Genomic DNA, 19276 nt, shown 5'->3' with positions numbered 1-19276 from the left:
ACTTTTATTAATGTTACATTTAAGTATAACATTTTTAGCAACAATACAAATGTGATATATAAAGGTGACACTGTGTATTTCTTTCTTACTGCTTCACGTTAGGAGGCTTGCCATGCCTCTCAGCCCAAGATTGGTGGTGCCAACTTTGATTACTTGGTCAAAGTGGGGACCACAAGATCTTTCCACAATAAGGGTGACTTGCTGGTGATTACAAGCATACCTCGTTTTACTGCGTTTTGCTTTATTGCATTTTTTACAAATTGAAGGTTTGTGGCAACCCTACCTCAAGCAAGTCTATCAGTGTAATTTTTCCAACAGCAATTTGCTCACTTCATGTCTCTGTGTCACGTTTTGGTAATTCTCACAATATTACAAACTTTTTCATTGTTATTACATTTTGATAGTAATCAGTGATCTCTGATGTTACTACTGTAATGGTTTAGGAATGCCACAAACTGTGCCCATTTACAATGGTGAACTTAATCGATAAATGCCGTATGTGTTCTGACTGCTCCACCGCTCAGCTGTTCCTCCATCTCTCTTCTTCCCCTCAGGCCTCCCTATTTTCTGAGACACAGCAATAATGAAATTAGGCCAATTATTAACCCTACAACGGCCTCCAAGTGTTTAAGTGAAAGGAAGCGTTGCAAGTCTCTCACTAAATCAAAAGCCAGAAATGATCAAACTTAGTGAGGAAGGCATGTCAAAGTGTTAAGATCCATTACTATCATCATGTCATGTGATGCTGAAATTATCCGAAATTTTGACACTGAGGGTCCCTTCAAGTGGGTCTTATTTTCCATTTTATATGACTCCACTGATATGACTGAATGTTCCCTTGCTTCTTGGAACAAGGAAACACCTTCAGCTTGCTTTATTCTCTTCCTGCCCAGACTGACTCCAAGGAGCCCTGCTTCTATTTAGGGGGGAATGACATTTGGGAGGGGTACTCTCTTCTGAGGCCCTGTGCCTTTCTAATTGCTTGGAGGTACAGGTGTAGGGCTGGCTAGTTTATGACCAGTGACTGGCCTTGGCAAGCTTGTTTATAGATCATGTGGGTGAGAATGATTGGCACCTGGCTGTGACAACAGACAAGCATGCTCCAGACTGGGCTTCCCTAACCCTGGAGGTGAAACATGTTCTCCTATTCTGAAGCTTCAGGGTCACTGCTGTAGCTCTGTTGCGATACTCACACTTAGGATTAGTTGTAATGCTATGCGAAGCAGAAAAGTTCTGCAGTGTGATGCAAGGAGGAAGGCCATGTGACTTCACAGGGAGGGGATGACCGGACGCTCCACGTTTAGACCCCTCCTGGACTGTGCCCTGTGCATCTCCTCCTTTGGCTGGTTCTAATTTGTATCCTTTCACTGTGATGAAACTGTGAGCGTTAAGTATAGCACTTTCCTGAGTTCCAGTTAATTACTGAGCCTGATGGTAATTTTTGGGTATGACCCTGTGCCTATGTGAAGTTGAGGGGAGTCCAGTGGGGTTTATGCCGTGTAACTGCTGAGCTGTCCAAACTCCTTCACACCTACCTTATAACTGTGTCATATGTATATAAATGTGTTAAACATGTATGTGTGTTCACATCTATATTTATATCTATATCTTTTATTGTGGTCACTTCATATCCTTTTAGGAAGTACATGGGTATACAGTTTATATAAATATTGCCATCCAGTTATAAAATGATACAATCTACTTTTGAGTTATTTAAAAAATGGGAAAATATGAAATGCATGTATGTAAGCAGGGTCTCCAGAGGGATCTCAGCAAGTGGAGAAAGTGGGAAGTTGCCTCAAAACAACGGTCTAAACAGAGAAGATGTGGGGAGTGATGGCTGGGGTGACCCTGGCTGGAGAAGGCTCCAAAGTTTTTGCTTGGAGGTCCAGCATTTTCATATTTGAAATAATATGATTATTTTCTCTTGATTATAAAAATAACATATGATTTAAAAAAACCAAAAATAGACAAAATTGTGACAAAGAGAAAAACACCAAAGTCTCAACATCCAGGAGAACTACAATTGCATTTTGGTGTAGTTCATCACAGCCTTTATGCTGACACTTCTTCTCTAAATATGGCTGAGCTCTTACTATAGAAATACTTTGAATGGTCCAGAATTAACACAAGGACAGGAAATTATCATGGTTGCAATTCTCACTGCCAACTCTGTTAAACTGAGCACAAGAAAAACAGATTAAGGCACAATATTCCTATTAATCTTGATGCTCTTTTCACTTACTGTCATTAAGAATTTCCTTTTAACAGCTGCATAATATTCCATTCAATTCATGTACCACCATTCACTTAATTTCCTTTGGTGCACATATTGTTCCCCTTTTTGCTTTATTTTAAATAACAATACAATAAATGTTATTGCTCATATGTTTTCTTCTATCTTTCTTTCTTTCAAACAAGTTCTTAAATGTGGAATCACTAGATCAATGGTCATAAATTTTTCAAGGCTTTGAATATATATTACCAACATGCTTTCCAAAGTATCTGCACAAATTTGTGGTCCCTGCCAACAGCATCTGAGAGTGGAGAGAATAGATTTTAAACTATGAAACATGATTTAAAACATGATTTTAAACTCATGTCCATCTGTAATGAAAATAAATTATGAAAGACATTCTGCAGTTTTTTTCCTTGATAAAATTCAAGGAGGATTACACAGTGCTTAAGTAATCAACAAAAATTACAAGTTCTTATCTGCATGTTTTGTTAATAGAACAGTGTTTTATGGCTAACAGGACATATGAAAGGCTGCTGTCTCCCCTACTTACCCACATGCAATGGCACATCCCGATGGGGCATATGCACATGCCATCACCCATGTGCAGGGCATTGTGACTGCATGCTCCTGAAACATAGCACACACCGTGCTTAGAATAAATGAGGGCGCTTCTACACAAATGTCAGCTTTTAACAAGTAAAACTGTTGAGGCATCTACCAAATTACATTCCAGTTTCAAAGGGGTTGAGACTGGTGAGGAGACTCAGCTCTCCAATAATCATCCAAACCTTGTATCATATATTCTACAAGTTAAAAATCTCACCTAGCAAAAAAATATCCTTAACATCTTCTTTCTTACTGCTATACTCCTCCTGTTGCTCTGAATGAATACTGGGGCTCATTTTTTTTTTAAAAAGACTATCCAAATTTCATTTCAGATATATATGTGTGTGTGTGTGTGTGTGTGTGTGTGTGTGTGTGTGTATACACACACACACTTCATCTTATTTACTCAGGTGTTATTTTTGAAACAAACTCTTAAAAACACACTCGACTTTTTATATGTGTAAGTTTGTTTACTTGCCTCTGTCCCCTGTGGGTCCTAAACCATTCCAGGCAGGAATGTGGGTGAGGGTGCGGAGGGGGAGTGGAGGGAGAAAAGGGAACCAGTAAAATGGAAGCATTAAGAGGACATGAAAGTCCTCGGATTCTGGCTGGGGTCTGAGTCACCCATATTCTCCTGCATAAACAGATAAGCAACCAAGGCACTCTTAAAAAACTTCTGAGTCTGTGGCCTTATTTCCCTGGGAGCCATGGGCCCTGGTCCTGACACCAGTGATATGTGCAGCCTCACGCAGGCTGGCCATCTGTCCTACCTCAGTTTCCCTCTCCACCTGGCAAGGGAGAAGACGGGACTAGACAGTTTCTAAAGTACATTCAAGTGCTGGTCTTCTTTCCTGTTATGATCCTCTGTGTTTTTTTTTTTTTTTTCTATTTATTTTTATTAGTTGGGGGCTAATTACTTTACATCATTACAGTAGTTTTTGTCATACATTGAAATGAATTAGCCATGGTTTTACATGTATTCCCCATCCCGGTCCCCCCTCCCACCTCCCTCTCCACCTGATCCCTCTGGGTCTTCCCAGTGCACCAGGCCCGAGCACTTGTCTCATGCACCCAACCTGGGCTGGTGATCTGTTTCACCCTAGATAATATACATGTTTCAATGCTGTTCTCTTGAAACATCCCACCCTCGCCTTCTCCCAGAGTCCACAAGTCTGTTCTATACATCTGAGTCTCTTTTTCTGTTTTGCATATAGGGTTATCGTTACCATCTTTCTAAAGTCCATATATATGTGTTAGTATACTGTAATGGTCTTTATCTTTCTGGCTTACTTCGCTCTGTATAATGGGCTCCAGTTTCATCCATCTCATTAGAACTGATTCAAATGAATTCTTTTTAATGGCTGAGTAATATTCCATGGTGTATATGTACCACAGCTTCCTCATTCATTAGTCTGCTGATGGGCATCTGGGTTGCTTCCATGTCCTGGCTATTATAAACAGTGCTGCGATGAACATTGGGGTGCACATGTCTCTTTCAGATCTGGTTTCCTTGGTGTGTATGCCCAGAAGTGGGATTGCTGGGTCATATGGCAGATCTATTTCCAGCTTTTTAAGAAATCTCCACACTGTTTTCCATAGTGGCTGTACTAATTTGCATTCCCACCAACAGTGTAAGAGGGTTCCCTTTTCTCCACACCCTCTCCAGCATTTATTGCTTGTAGACTTTTGGATAGCAGCCATCCTGACTGGCATATAATGGTACTTCATTGTGGTTTTGATTTGCATTTCTCTGATACTGAGTGATGTTGAGCATCTTTTCATGTGTTTGTTAGCCATCTGTATGTCTTCCTTGGAGAAATGTCTGTTGAGTTCTTTGGTCCATTTTTTGATTGATGATCCTCTGTGTTTTTGTGGGGAGACATTGGCCCTGATACCCCTGTCAAGATTCTGTTGTCACTCCCAGTCTGGCAGCCCTTTGGACACCATGAATAGCCTCAGGGTGTCACCAAGGAGGTGAGGTGGGCACTCTCAGCACAGGGCATCCAGCCCTTCTGCTGACCAGCAGTGACTGCGTGCCCTGCCAGGGGCCTCCAGTGGCAACACCACAGCTCCCCAGAAGACAGGCAGCATGCGCTTTCCACCATGCTAAGTCTTAACTGGAAGGATCCCCACTCCCCTACTCCTGAAGATGCTGAGGAGTGCTGGGAGAGGCAGAGTGACATATAGGGAGCCCTCTGCAAACTGCTATATTGTCATTTTTGTTATTCCCCAGGGGTGGGACCATTTAGGACTTTGCTCTACAAGATGGTTCTTGACCAGACCAACTGCCTGTTATGACATCTATTGAACATTTTCAATAATGCACAATAAGGATGCTGTTGAGACAGATATGGGTTTTCTTTTTTATACAGTGAAAGGAAGCCTGTCTTTCTAAGTAAATATTGGAGTCCATATTTAATATATAGTACTTGTTACCATAAATGCCAACACAATGCAGGCACGCAGGCTCACCTACACACAGATTCTGCCCTTTCCGTTTAGTTAATAGTCTAAACTTAGGTCTCATTTGGAGTAGTGCATGTCTACACCAGACTTGCAAGGGGCTCAGGCTCCATGGCACCTCCATGAAGTGCAGTTTAATCCCACTGAAGTCTCAGCTCCCCACCCACCATGGGGTCTAGTGGGAGAGAGAAGTGGAAGAGAAGACTGGGGATTTGGTATCTCTTCTCATCAATCAGAAGAAAAATCATCAATGCAGTAGCAAGTGTGAATGTGACACATTTCTGGGCCACACTCTTTTCTGTTTCCATGTCAGCAGCCTCCACGTTAGCCCTGCATGCTCTTCTCCTGGCCAAGGGCTGGACTTGAGAAGAGTGAATGCTACAGCGGGCTGCTGAGCCATCTGAACACAGATGGGCTTCCGTGGAGTGTACACCCCAAGTAGGCTCCTGAGGGGCAGGGCAACCACTAGTGCGATGCTTGGAGAGGATGAGGACAGGACTGGGATTGTGAAGTGCCTCAGTCCGCCGGGGACAAGGCCTTACCTTGTTAGTGGTGAAGGAATCCCACACGATCACTTTCCCATCCTGGAGGAAAAGAGTAAAGAGTTCAACAAACTAGTGATCACCACCTGGGAGATGGTGGGGGGCGGGGAAGAAGAGGTACCAGGGGTTGGGGGTAGGCTGGGATCCGGAGTGGGGAGTTACCTGTTTAACAGGAAAAGTTTCAGTTTAGGAAAGTGAAAAATTTGGGAGATGGATGAGGGTGAGAGTTGCACAACTGTGTGAGTGTACTTAGGGCCACTGAACTATAGTTAAATCTGGTTAAAACAGTATGTTTTATATTATGTGACTTTTACCACAATAAAAAACATTTAAAAAAGAGGTACAAGCTGTCATGTATAAAATAAACTACAAGGATATATTGTACAACATACAGAATAGAGCCAATATTTGTAATAACTATAAATGGAGCATACAATCTTTAAAAATTGTACATCACTATAGTGTACACCTGTAACATATACTATTGTGTATCAACTACACTTCAAGAGAAACAAAACAAAAAAGTGTAAACAGTTTAAGAATTGTCAACAAGACTTAACAGGTGAACTGCTGAGAACCGCTTGGAAAACCAGAGCAAGTGTCTGGACAATCAAGACCCTACAATGCACCCTTGAGCAAACAGGAATAGATGGGACTACACTTCCCAGGGTGGTGCAAGGCTCAGTTCTAAACCCTGCATCCCTTGCGTAGATACAATGACAAAAAGCAATGCTCAGACACTCTTTTTCTACCATTTATAAACCAAGCACAAACTGCGGGTCAACTCTCATCACCACCATACCCCAAATGTCAGTGAGTTATACCGGGATGAGGTAAGCCTGAAATGACCTTCAGATGCCTAACAGTCACTAACAGTCTCCATCTCCTCACCCTCCCCACCAGTCTCTCCTCTCTCCCACTGTCCTTGGAGTCCACATTTCCTGTAGGACTGTATAAGAGCCTCACCCCACCCCTGGTCCCCCCCCCGTGTGGAAGCTGTGGAGCAGTTCTGTGGAGCAGTTCTGCATCAATCTGACTTCTCCAGGTGCTCAGGAACATCCCCTATCCTGACATTTCACACCTACCACGCCTGTGCCGCAAACATGGGACTCACACCTATGATGGTGGGGACCCCTGTGGGCGGCTGTTCAGGAAACACAGAGCGCTCCCACTTGAGCTCTGGGCTGGCGATGCCATGGACAGTGTGGCTACGTTCACTGCAGCCACTGCTGCGGCCCTCACTGGGGGTGTGGGGAGGGGCTATGATCTCATCCATATAACACAAACTCACCAGAGATAAACCCACACGAGCCCCAGTCCCTACAGAACGTAGTGTGCGGGTGGTCCAGGCCCCCAGGCTGTGGCCAAGTAGATTTCCTCCAGCACATGGGTGGAGGATGTGCAATCCTTAGGGATGGAGAATCTGTAGCCTCTATGGTGGGCTGGATTTTTTATTAATCACTCAAGCCATCTGGAGCCAAATCTGGTGAGGGAGGCGGATGCGACTCAGGGACACCAGCAAGGCCTGATGAACTAAAGTGACACAGCGGCTTGCTTCACTTCATCTGATGCTAAGACCACGCTGCGTGAGGCTGAGGAGTCATGGTCAAGGTCAAAGCCGGCAGCTTGGAGTCTTTCAAGACTCCTAAGCACGTTGGTTCTTCTAGTCTAATTTCTCTGACTAAAGGCCCAAACACAAAGTTTGGGTGGATTAGATAACAGAGCAGAGAAGAGAGCTGTGGGTGGGGTGGGGTCTGGAGCCCCTGCTTGCTGGGGTGGGCGGAGAGACTCGGTGCATCGCCCAAGTCAGCGCTCCCTTCAGAGGCTCCCTTCAGCGCACAGGTGGCCTGCCTGGCCCCACCACCCACCCACTGTGCTCCGGAGAGACAGAGGCTCCCATGAGGCTAAAATCAGACTCAGGGCTAAATGTGGTCCCTCCATGAGCACAGATATATACACCAGGGGCCTATGTACCTGGAGAGACTGAGCCTCCACCCCAAACCCCCACCCACAGAGTCAGGCGGATTAATCTCCTGCCTTTTAGGGGAGAAAGGCTGCTCTGAGTCACTCAGAGTCTGTTCCAGGGGCCTTCTGCTGCTCCCCACCTTCCACCCACCCCCAGCCACCTCCAGACACCCTCTGCAGTCCAGGTGGATGGATGGCGTGAGTCAGCGGTGCCCACGCAGCCCTCCTCTCCTCCCTCCCTCTCTAGTAAGAGCGGAACAGAGTGACAGAAACCCAACATATGGTGTTCTTTTAAGGATTAAAAAAAGTCTAAAAGGCTAGGCAGCAACACAGATATCTGAACAACCCTTTGTAAAATGGAGCATTTGGGGAAAAAAAGCCTAGAAAGAAATGCTCTAAAATAATACCAATTATGACAGGGTGGTAGCAGTAAAAACTTCTCTTTGCTCTCATTTCCAGTAAAATACATAACTAATAAATTAAAAAGCACATGCAGTGTGATGTACTAGATTTGTAGGTAACACAGGAGATTAATAACACCCGTCCTATACTGTACCGACATGGATATTAGAGCTCATGGATTATTTAGAATATGTACCTCCCCAGCGGTTCTGAACCCTGATGGTAAAGAACCTGCCTGCAATGCAGGAGACCCAGATTAGACCCCTGGGTTGGAAAGACCCCCTGGAGAAGGGAATGGCTACCCACTCCAGTATTCTTGCCTGGACAGAGGAGCCTGACGGGCTATAGTCCATAGGGTCGCAAAGAGTCGGACATGACCGACTGACTAACACTTTCACTTTTTCCCCCACAGTTTTAATATTTATAAGGGCTATAAACAAAAATCAAATTTTCCTTTGAAAAAGCTGGACTAAAGGAAGCGGCAGGAGCCAGGGGCTAAACCAGCTAAAAATAGAGATGACATGAAACACCAATACAGACATAAAAAGCACTAAGCGGTGCAGTCAGCCTCCTGAGAGACATGTCCTTGTCCAGGCCCCTCCCTCGTTACATCGGGGTGGTCTGTGGGACCAGTGGTATACAGCAGAATGGAGGGGATGTCACTGCTGAGGCCAGGTCATCAAACACAGCATGGCTTCTGCTTCTGTCTCCTTCTGTCACTGTGGGAGGCCAGCTACCGCGTCATGAGCAGACCGATGGAGAGGTCCACACAGTGAGGAGCTAAGGCCTCCAGCCAAGAGCCAAGTGGCGGGCCATCTTGGAAATGAGCTTCTGCCTTAGCTGAGCTGTTGAATGACTGCATCCCCGACCAATGTATTGACTGGAACCTTGTGAGACACCCTGAGCCAGAACCATCCCGCTGAGCTGCCCCTGATTCCTCACTCTCAGGAACCATGTAAGATACCAAATATCCACTGATTAACTTGCGGGAAATTTGTCATGCAGCAGTTTAATAAGTAACACATAGGATGCAAAATCAATGATGTGACCTATATAAGCTGAATGACAAAAATTATATTTCACAAAATACATAGTTTAAATGTGTTACTTAAGGTGTAAAAACTGCTAAACTCTTAAGCTGAAAGTAGCCACGGTGGCACTTCACTTTTGCCCTCAACTTGGGGGAGAAAAACATCCTAATTAAAAAATGGCTTCCCTTACAAATAAGACCATGAAATATGCTCAGGAAGAAAAATTTTTGAATGGTTTGTCAAACAGAGTTTATAATATTTTAGTTACTGCCAACTGCAAATCTACCCAAATTAGTTAAGTTATCAAGCATGCCAGAGAATTCTTAACGAGGTAACTTGTTCCCTTTGGCAAACAGGCAGAGTCATAAGGTTTTTGTCCTGAGAGGGTTTTTGAAAAGGATGGCTCCTTCCCTTCAGCTTTACAATCAGAAGCATGCCCACCATCGCCCGACAGGTGTGACGTACCTGAGAGGAGCTCACGAGCCTCCTCTTATCCTTGCACCAGTCCATGCACAGAACCTTGTTCCCGTGGCCTTTGAGGGTCCTTCTGGTCTTCATGACAAACTGCCCCAGGGCCTCCATGCGCTCGGCCACCTGGTGCACTGCAAGGACAAGGCGCACTCAGTCCCGTGACCAAGCTCCGGCCTGAGCCACACGCCGGACCAGGGCGGCTGTCGGGGCCCCTCCTCCTGCACTTTACCCCCATGACTCACGATGCTCTCTCTTTCAAGCTCAGCCCCCATAGCTCATGGGTGAAGAATCTGCCTGCACTGCAGGAGACATGGCAGACGCAGGTTCAGTCCCTGGGTCGGGAAGATCCCCTGGAGGAGGAGACAGCAACCCGCTCCAGTATTCTTCACTGGAGAATCCCATGGACAGAGGAGCCTGGCCGGCTACAGTCCAAGTGGTCACAAAGAGCTGGACACAACTGAGCAACTCAGCACACACAAAACACAGAAGGTAGAGACACGCTGTCATTTCCTGTGGGTTTAAGACTCTCTGTTTATAACTTACATAATACTATATATCAACTATGCCTCATTAAAAAAGACCCCACGTTTTTCAAAGCGCTTGCATCCACACATGCATGTTGAGGGACTGAGGACAGGACTGCCTTCTATCTGCAAAGCCTGACACAGAATTCTCCCACTGAAGGGCCACAGCTCTGCAATGTGGGGGGAGGTAGTGGAGTGAGGTCGCTATTCCACTGACGGGCAAGGAGACTGAGGCTCACAGAGGTTATCTGGCTAATACCAGTTTATACAACTAACTGGGAGCAAAGAAGGGGCTTCTGGCTCTCTCACCTACTCCTTTCCAGTCACAAGGACAAGTGACTTTAAAGAAACTGCCCCATCAGGTGCCAGGATGTGCATCCACTTGCTCAACAGCAGGCCCCGTGCGTCCCCTCTGGTCCCCCCATGCCTGGCTCAGGCCTGGGACGTGGCTGGTGTCCCCTCCACGTGCTGCTGGAAGGAACGAATTGACCAACCCAGCAAACAGTACCCCACGGATTCACTGGAAACTTACAGTGCCAGCAGAGATGAAGGCAACATTCTACGGGTCCGAACACAAGATGTGCGGGAGGCATGTGCCCCAGGAAGACGCTCCAAAAATCTATTCTTCAGGGGCTGGGACCACAGCCTTTTTCGTGAGACTCAGGGAGAGCTTTTGAGGGGTTTTTAGAAATGCAGTCAACGGATCAGTCTTAGAAGAAGACAAGTACACGTGAAACAGCAGAAAGGGCCCCAGAAACCATCCAGTCCATCCAGTCATTGAGGGGGTGGGGGAATCGCACGGCATCTGCCCCCTTGTGCAGTGCCTCCCCCTTTCAGGTTAGAGGCTGTGCCCGGGTTCCTAACCTCATCTCTGTTGCTCTTTCCTCCAAATATCTCGGTTGGGCCTTTTTTCAGGCAGGTGGGGAGGAGAGAAGGGGGCATTCTAAGCCAGGGGTCAGCCCCAGGAAAGATGTAGGGTCTTGGTACAGACGAAGCATCAGGGGTGGAGAGAGACAAAGCGCTGGCCCCTTCCTTCCTCCCTGGGGAAGTGCCCGCCTCCCTCGCGGGAAGCCGGGACTGAGGGGCTGACTCTGCAGTAAGCCTTGTGACAACAGTGCCCCTTCTTGGGAAACCCTTGCTTCTTCCCTCCCGTCTTCCCTTCCTTCTCTCTAAACACTTCCGTGTGTATTTCCCCAAAACAAGGAACTTTCTTACATAACTACTGTACAATGATCAAAGTCAGAGAACAGACACAACCCTATGTCTCATCTATAGGCCTTACTGAGACGTTCTCCACTGTCCCAACAATATCTCTATAGCAAAAGAAAACCTAAGATCACATGTTGCCCTCAGTGGTCATTTTCTTTTGTCTCCAGTGATTTTGTTCCCCAGCTGGGCTTGTCTGGTGCTTCTTCCAAATAAGCTCTGGGTAAAGGACACTGGCAGGAACACTGCAGACCAGCGATGAGATCCTCCCCGTGCATCTGTCCCACCAGGAGGCATCTGCTGTCTGCTAGTCCATCCCCAGCAGTGTTCACTCTGATCATCTGGTCAAGGTGGCATCTGCCGTGGTTCTCCACTGCACAGTTACCATTGAGCCTTTTGTCATGAAAAAGTACTTTGTGGGGATGTACTCTGAGAGCACACACCTATCATGTTACCCCTCAAACCTGAATACCCCAGTTTTAATATCCATTAATGATTCTTGCCTGAACCTGATTATTACGACAGCTGGTAAGTGGTGACTTTTCTGAATCATTCCTTCTGCAATTTTCAGGTGGCCTTCTAATATACAGAGGAAGGTTCCCTCTTCCCCAGTGTATTCATTTATTTACATTACAGGGAACTCATGGATTCTCACTTTATTCAAGGGGTTATAATCCTTTGCTACTATTTATTTTGATGCCCAACTGGGCCCTGATTTGCTCAGTGGGAGCCCCATCAAGCAGGCTCCGGAGACCTTCCCACATAACCCCTTCATCCTCTGAGAGCATCTTTTGGCAGGCTCATGTCCCCCCCATGCCCTGGCCCCGGAAGCAGCCACTTCTCCAAGAAGTCTTGGTTTCTTTTAGTTGTCCCATTTTTTTATGATGAAAGAAAAGAGTACACAGGTTAAAAGTCTTTGCGAAAACCCAAGTTGTTAAAAGTGCTTGCTAAACTATAAAATGCTACATGAATGTGCAATTAATACACCATTGCTTCTGCTAAAACACTGCATTTTTTATTGCCACAAACAGCACATTAGTCTTTTATGGCAACGTTCTTCACAAAAACATATTGAATGCAACTTAAAAACAGACTGAAGTTTTCTAATTTTTTACAAGCCTTTTACACAAGCTTGCACCAGCTCAGAGCTGTGAGCATATCCTAGTCAGTATTTTACTTTGAAACTTCATATCTGTACTAGCTCTGCTTCCCTCAGTTCAGCATTAGGGCAATCCTAGCCATTTAATGTCTCTCTTACCAAAAAAAGACTCACCGACCAAAATACGGTCCCTTACATAACATGAATTTGAACACATCCCAACTTATTAATTATTATTTATCATGACACTTTCTCTTCCTACACACAGATTCACTCTCAACCCACTCCTGCTTCTATCCACCAAATCTCACATTCACTAAATTCGAGTTAAAAAAAATCTTTTTTAATGAAATTAAAAACAAAAACCTGGAAATGAGCTGAATATGTCCTGTAAATCATTTATGGCAGCTTGGTTCAGCGCAGATGGGGTTTCTCCTCTGCCTTCTGATTTACTACCCCTTCAGGACTTAACTTTTTCTTTAAAAACAAAAAGAAAAGAAATGATGAAGACAACCAGCTTGTTTCTATAATAAGAACCTCTAGAATATAATGATAACCTATAAAGAAATTCCACCAGAAGGTAAGAGGCAGGAGGGTGGGGTGCTTTCTGCTTGGATCTCCTTGGAGCATGCACTGGAGCAGAGCTGTCAGGAGCCTGGGCTCTGGGTCACAGCCCCGTGCAGCTGCTCCACATCCATGAGCAGAGGCTCACCTTCCTGCAACCTCATTTTCCTCATGGGCTTGTTGGCAAGACTATTCCAGTCCGGCACAGAGAAAGCACGCTCTAAAATCTCCTTGAAAATGAACACTGTGAAATCAATTATAAATATAGAACATAAGTTTAAAGATGAGTAAGGGGTCTTAAACAGGAAAACAGAAATATTTTTTAAATGATCTTGATTAACTTCCTAAATTTTGTACCAGTATACAGTTTCTGTGATGGCCACAATTTGGTAGAAGATGAAAGGAATCAAGCAAGAAAACTTAACCAAAGCTAATTTGTGAAAACTCATTCTGTCTCTACCCCACGGCAGAATGGGGTGGGATGTATACAAAAGCTTCAAACACCTGGATGGAAGAAAACATTTACAATTATTTACCTCACTTATGTTTGTAAGAGATTTTTAATTGCCCCCAAACCATAAATTGGGCTTTCCTGGTGGCTCAGATGGTAAAGAATCTGCCTGCAATGCAGGAGACATGGGTTTGATCCCTGGGTCAGGAAGATCCCCTGAAGAAGGAAATGGTAACCCACTCAAGCATTGTTGCCTGGGAAATCCCATGGACAGAGAAGCCTGGTGGGCTACATACAGTTCATGGCATTGCAAGAGAGTCAGATACAATTTAGTGACTAAACAACAACAAAAACCATAAATTAGCCACAGACAAAAAACCTACTCTGAAATCCCAAATTAAAAGTTAGAAGGGTTAAATTATGGTAGAGCCTTTATGATGGAATAATATGTGATTTTAAATCATACTTTTAAATACTGACATTGAAAAGAACTATAAAAATGATACAAGGGGCTAGTCAATTCATTGGGTTAAATTAAAACTAGGCTCAAACAAAAAACAAACTCAAACTATACCTGGTACAATTACAAACATGCTTATAAATACATATACAAAAATGAAAACATAAGCTATAAAACACAACAAGATATTAAACGTGGTTACCTCTGGGTGGTGGGCTTATGGATAATGTGTTTTTCTGTATTTCTGAATCTGCTACAGTGGCATTAGTTTATTATGACAGTATTCTAGCAAGAGGAAGAGGTGAGGAAATGAAAGGCAAGTTTGCTTTCTGCTCCTTCTGACATAATAGGCCACACACACAAGAGCCAGAAGCAAATCACTCTGCTGGGAAACTCACTTTTTAAAGACTCAGTACACATAGCATATTTCCTCAGAACATGGAAAAAGTCAATCAATAAATTTGCTTCAGACTAATCCAGAAATATGGTTTTCCTAACACCAGAACATCAGAATAGTCCAAGGCTCCAGCCATAGAGCTTTTGAGGATAAAACCTTTCACAATGTTATATTTAGAACAGATAGAAAAGTGAATAGCATTGGGTGATAAACCCTGTAGTTTCCCTTATTTTGTCTGGATTTGTACCTAGAGATGTTACATAAGTCTCTTTTTCTGAGTTACTCTTGTTCCTAGACAAAAATAGAATCTTCCCCTAAGGGGCTGGAAACCTGCATGGAGCCCCCACATAGGCCCAGGGACCTTCACACATGTAGGCTGAAACAAACACAGCCTCCCTCCTGCTGTCTGCTTTCAGCCTGTCTTCCAGATCATCTGTCACTTTAATTTCAAATTAAGACTTTAGAGTTGAACTCTCTCCTTTTTTCCCCCTTGATCTTAACCCTCATTCCAGTATTCATTTTTTATTACAAAAGCAGTAAATACACCAATCTGTATAAAGTTAACAGTACCTCTACATCCCCCTCTATTCTCATTTCTGGAGATAACATCTCCCATGTATCCTGCCACACATTTAATGCATATACAAGCATCTCTTGTTTAAGCTAATAAGACCATGTTACATACACTGTTGGGCACTTTGGTTTATTTACTTCATATTGACAACTTTCAATACACACAGAGACTTAGTTTCCTTTCCCCTTTTTAATGTGAATCTCAGCTCTCTGAGAGATGGCCTAGCATGGTGAGAGGGAGAGCTACTAGGAGCCTGGTGTCTACTCTTCTTATGCTTCGAAGAGTAGCTGGATAACCTCTGGAAAAGTCCTAAACCTTTGGCTGCTTCTTCATTCACAAGGAAAGGGGATAGGGATGTTGGGAGAGAAAGAAAACTTTTGTGCTTGAAGACTGAGGTTGAAGCAGGTGACCCCTGTAGTTTTAAGAGTTGTGTGATAGCCACACCCCCACAAAGATGTTCACATCCTAATTCCCAGAACCTGTGAATATGCTAGCTTCCGTGGCAAAAGGGACTTTGACGATGTGATGAAGTTAGGGATCTTGAAATGAGAAGAGTATCCTGGATCATCTGGGGCTGGGGGGGGGGTGGTCCAATGTAATTAATTACAAGGGTTCTTACAAGAGGGAGACAAGGGGTCAAAGTCAAAGAAAGAGATGTGATGACAGAAGCAGAGTTGGAATGATGTGGAGCCACAAGCCAAGGCATGCAGGCAACCTCTAGAAGTTGGAAAGACAAGGAATGGACTCTGCCCCAAAGCCTCAGAAGGAACACAGCCCTCTGACTGCTTTTAGACTTCTTACCTCCAGGACTGGTAAGAGAATAAATTTGTACTGTCTTAAGCCACTGTGTTTATGGAAATTTGTACAAAAGCAACATGAAACTAATACAAGCTGTCACCTCATGGTTCTAAAATGCCTGAGAATCAAGTGAGGAAGCACCTACCCAGAAGGGAAGGTAATCAGAAGGTGATGAAGGTGATAATGGGGAGAAGCAGGAGGGGCTGGAGGAGTGAGGGGAAAGGCAGGGCAGCGGCACAGGGCCTGGGGCTGTGGAGTTTGATGTAGGCTGGCTTACCCTTAGTTCACCCAGAAGAACCACTTCCTGTAGTTAAGAGTTGGCCCAGGGTTTGACCTGGGGATGAGGGTCCAACAGTATGGATGCTGGTCTGAGGGTCAGAGGGAAGGGAACTGAAGAACTGAATCTGGAATTAAGCTCATTTTCCTCCAAGTTTATGCTCTAGTTTTGTTGTGTTGACTTTTTTAAGGCAAGAATTTGGGCAAGGCAGAGCAAACAGAAGGCTGACCAACTGCTGCAGTTTGCCCAGCAGTGAACGTCTTCCCAGAATGCAAGGCTTTCCATTTTATAAAATCGAGAGTCCCAGGTGCACAAAGATGACTTGGTCACCTTGGCTTATGGCTTAAAGACCCTTCCCAGACCAGGACCGGGGCTACAGGGTCACCTATAACAACACCAAAACGCAAACACACACACACTCGGGAAGAGGCTGAGAGAATGGAAGTGGGAAGAGCCCAGCAATCCAAGATCAAGGAGATCTCTAAGAGAGAGACTGCAGTCAGAGGAGCTGTGCTGAGTGTTTATAAGATTCCGGGGGACTGTGATCGAGTGAGGGGCCAGTGTCTGATGAGGGTCACCCTGTGGATCCTGAAGACACCAGGGATGGGACAGGGCTTAGAGTCAAAAGAAGACTTGAGCCATGTGCCAAAGTCCTCAAGAAAGGAGGGAGGTCGGGAGACAGTAGAACAGAGGTGAGGGGAAGAGGGAGGCCAGCTGAATGCTCAGAGCCTCAGTGGAGAAAGGGTTTAACACCAGAGTGAAGAGAAGTGGTCTGGAAGCTGCAGAGGGAATAAACAGGACCCTGGCCACATGACTTCTCATCTTTTCTACTCAAAAATTCTGCCATATACAGGTGGGGATAAATCTTTCTGCTGTGGGTTCATGGTTTGACCCCGATTTCTGAGAGCCCTGCATTTTGGGCAGGACAGGGGTTCCCTGTTGAAAAGCTTCATTGTAACCACCTCTCTGCCTCAGGCAATTTACCAGATTCACAGAAAAGGCTGAAAAATATCCCAGTGGGCAGCCTGTACTGGTGAGTAAGAGAGTTTCTAGAGAATGCCCTCTGCACTGAGCACTAAGGTATTTGGTAAAACAAACAAACAAAAAACAACAGTAAAACAAAGTGAGGCTGGGCTGGAATCCTGCAGCCTCTACTTACTAGCTGGGATCATTTGGCAAATCCTTTCACCTCTCTAAGCCTGTTTCCTTATCTGTAAAACAGACATCAGATGACCCCGAGGCACTAACACCACGCTCAGAGCATCAGCACTATTGCCTGTGGAGCACAGGAATTTGCAAACGGAAATGGCACGGACCCATCAGCCATTCCCTACTTCTCTGATAACAGAACCCAACTTTGTCTGGGGATGGCAGCCTGCCCAGCTCACTTCCTTTCTCAGCCTCCCTTGCAGTAGCCATGTGACCTGGTTCTGGCCAATGAAGTACAAAGAAAAATATGTTGGGGACAAAGGAGGTTTTTGAAAAAAACTTCTGCCTTCCTGAAAAGGGAGAAACAGAAGCTGATGCTCACATTCCCCCTTCTTCCAGCCCTGGATACAAAGGTGATGTCTGACACTATGGCAGTTATATCATAAGCACGGGGCAAACATGAGCGCCGTAAGTAGTGGAGAGAAAAGAAGCATGGGTTCCTGATGACACATTGGGCACTCGAACCAAAGCAGGCGATCGCCTACCCTGATTTTTGATAAGAGAAATAAATCTCAATTTACTTAATTACTTTGGGGATTACAGCTAACTGTAACTGAATACATTTCTAAAAGATACAGTGGCTCAGCTTGCCTATTTAAAGGCGGCCCCTACAAAGGCACAGCATATTTGGGATTCAGGTCTTCTGCGTCTATCAAGAGGTTTGTCAAAGAAAGGAATCAGGTGCTACAGCACCTAGCACTAACCTCATTCTTTTTTCCCAAAGAGGATGCAAACAGGGTGGTACCAAAATGGCAGGAGCACAATGTTTAGGTGTGCCTGAGGGTACCTTGGGAAGGTCCTGCTCAGCAAAGAGCTGCCACCCTCAGGGCTGAGCAAGAAGCAGATAAAGCCACTTCCCCAAGCTTGGCCTTAGCCCAAGCCCTGCTAGGGATGAACCATCCGACAGAGTAAAGGGAAGCAGTCATGTCACCGGGCTATTTAATTGCTCACTCATAAAAATCACAGAGCTGGTTCTGCATTATGGTCGTGAGTAATAACGTAAATTTATTTAAGACTGCTGCTCCTCTTTTATGCCAACCACACGGCATCCAAACAAAAGCATCTGGAACAGCCTCAAATGAACTAAACGTTGGCGTTTGGTAAGCTTCTCTGCTTCCTTTCCCTAGCTCCACCCTCAGACTGGAAAAGTGAGATTTTAAATCAGAGTCTGGTTCCTTATAAAAGCAAAACTGTGATGGAGACAACAGTGATGGAGAAACTAAAATGATAACCCAAAACCCCCATAAACCAAACCGCAATCCAGGAGTTTCCCCTAGGCCGTGTCCACAAGAGCTCGGCTCGCGGCGCTCGCCTCCCCCGACAACCCCCTACACTCCGCTCAGCTTGGGAACGGCAAGAATGAGATCAGTTCGCTTCGCCCAGGCAGGTGACGACGGTAACTGGTCCCACAGTCCCTCGTCAGGACAGCGGCCAGGAGCTGCTCCGCCCAGAGGCGGGGTGGCCTTCGCCAGCGGGCGGGGGACTCTCAGACGTGCTGGGAGCCCGCGAGGGTCCGGCTCGGGCCCCCCACAAGCGCACCCGGGGGATCGGGCCGCGTCTCAAGTGGCGCCGGGGCGCCGGGCCCTCATCCAGGGCGGTGGCGCGGGTCCGGCTCCGGGTCCAGGCCGCCCCACTCCATCCCGCCCTCCCCCGCCCCGCCCCGCCGGCCTCCTTCCCACCGCCCGCCTCCCGGCGCGCAGCCCCCGCCGCGGCCCGCACTCACACTCCACGTCGTGCAGCTTGGCCCGCTCCTCCTCCAGTTTGCCCTTGAGGCTCTCGGCCTCGCTCTTGAGCGACGCCAGCGTCTCGTTCTCGTGCAGCCCGTCGGCTGCCATCTTCGCGCGGGGACGCGGCGGGAGGGAAGCGGGGATGCGAGTTAGCGGGTGGCGGAGGCCGGGCCGGCTAGCGGGCGCCCAGCCGCCACCGGCGCAGCTCCAGCCGCCTCCCCGAGCGCGCCACGCCCTCCGGCGCTGACGCCGCCGCTGAGAGCCGGGCTGC

At 46.1% G+C, this 19276-nt stretch overlaps 1 protein-coding gene across 1 annotated transcript in view; it reads right to left on the bottom strand.

Moving 5' to 3' along the window:
* Window positions 1-19276, bottom strand: part of GNB5 (G protein subunit beta 5) — a 32075-nt gene extending 12799 nt beyond the window's left edge. The window contains exons 1-4 of the mRNA XM_070469267.1: window positions 19002-19276; window positions 9714-9850; window positions 5851-5892; window positions 2790-2866 (exon numbers count right to left, since the gene is read on the bottom strand). Of these exons, the coding sequence (XP_070325368.1) occupies window positions 2790-2866; window positions 5851-5892; window positions 9714-9850; window positions 19002-19113 (368 nt within the window). The 5' untranslated portion in view covers window positions 19114-19276. The remainder of the gene's footprint in view (window positions 1-2789; window positions 2867-5850; window positions 5893-9713; window positions 9851-19001) is intronic.

Source organism: Odocoileus virginianus, chromosome 6 (genome assembly GCF_023699985.2).
Source record: "Odocoileus virginianus isolate 20LAN1187 ecotype Illinois chromosome 6, Ovbor_1.2, whole genome shotgun sequence".
Taxonomy (NCBI): domain Eukaryota; kingdom Metazoa; phylum Chordata; class Mammalia; order Artiodactyla; family Cervidae; genus Odocoileus; species Odocoileus virginianus.
This window is presented reverse-complemented; position numbering and strand designations above follow the sequence as displayed.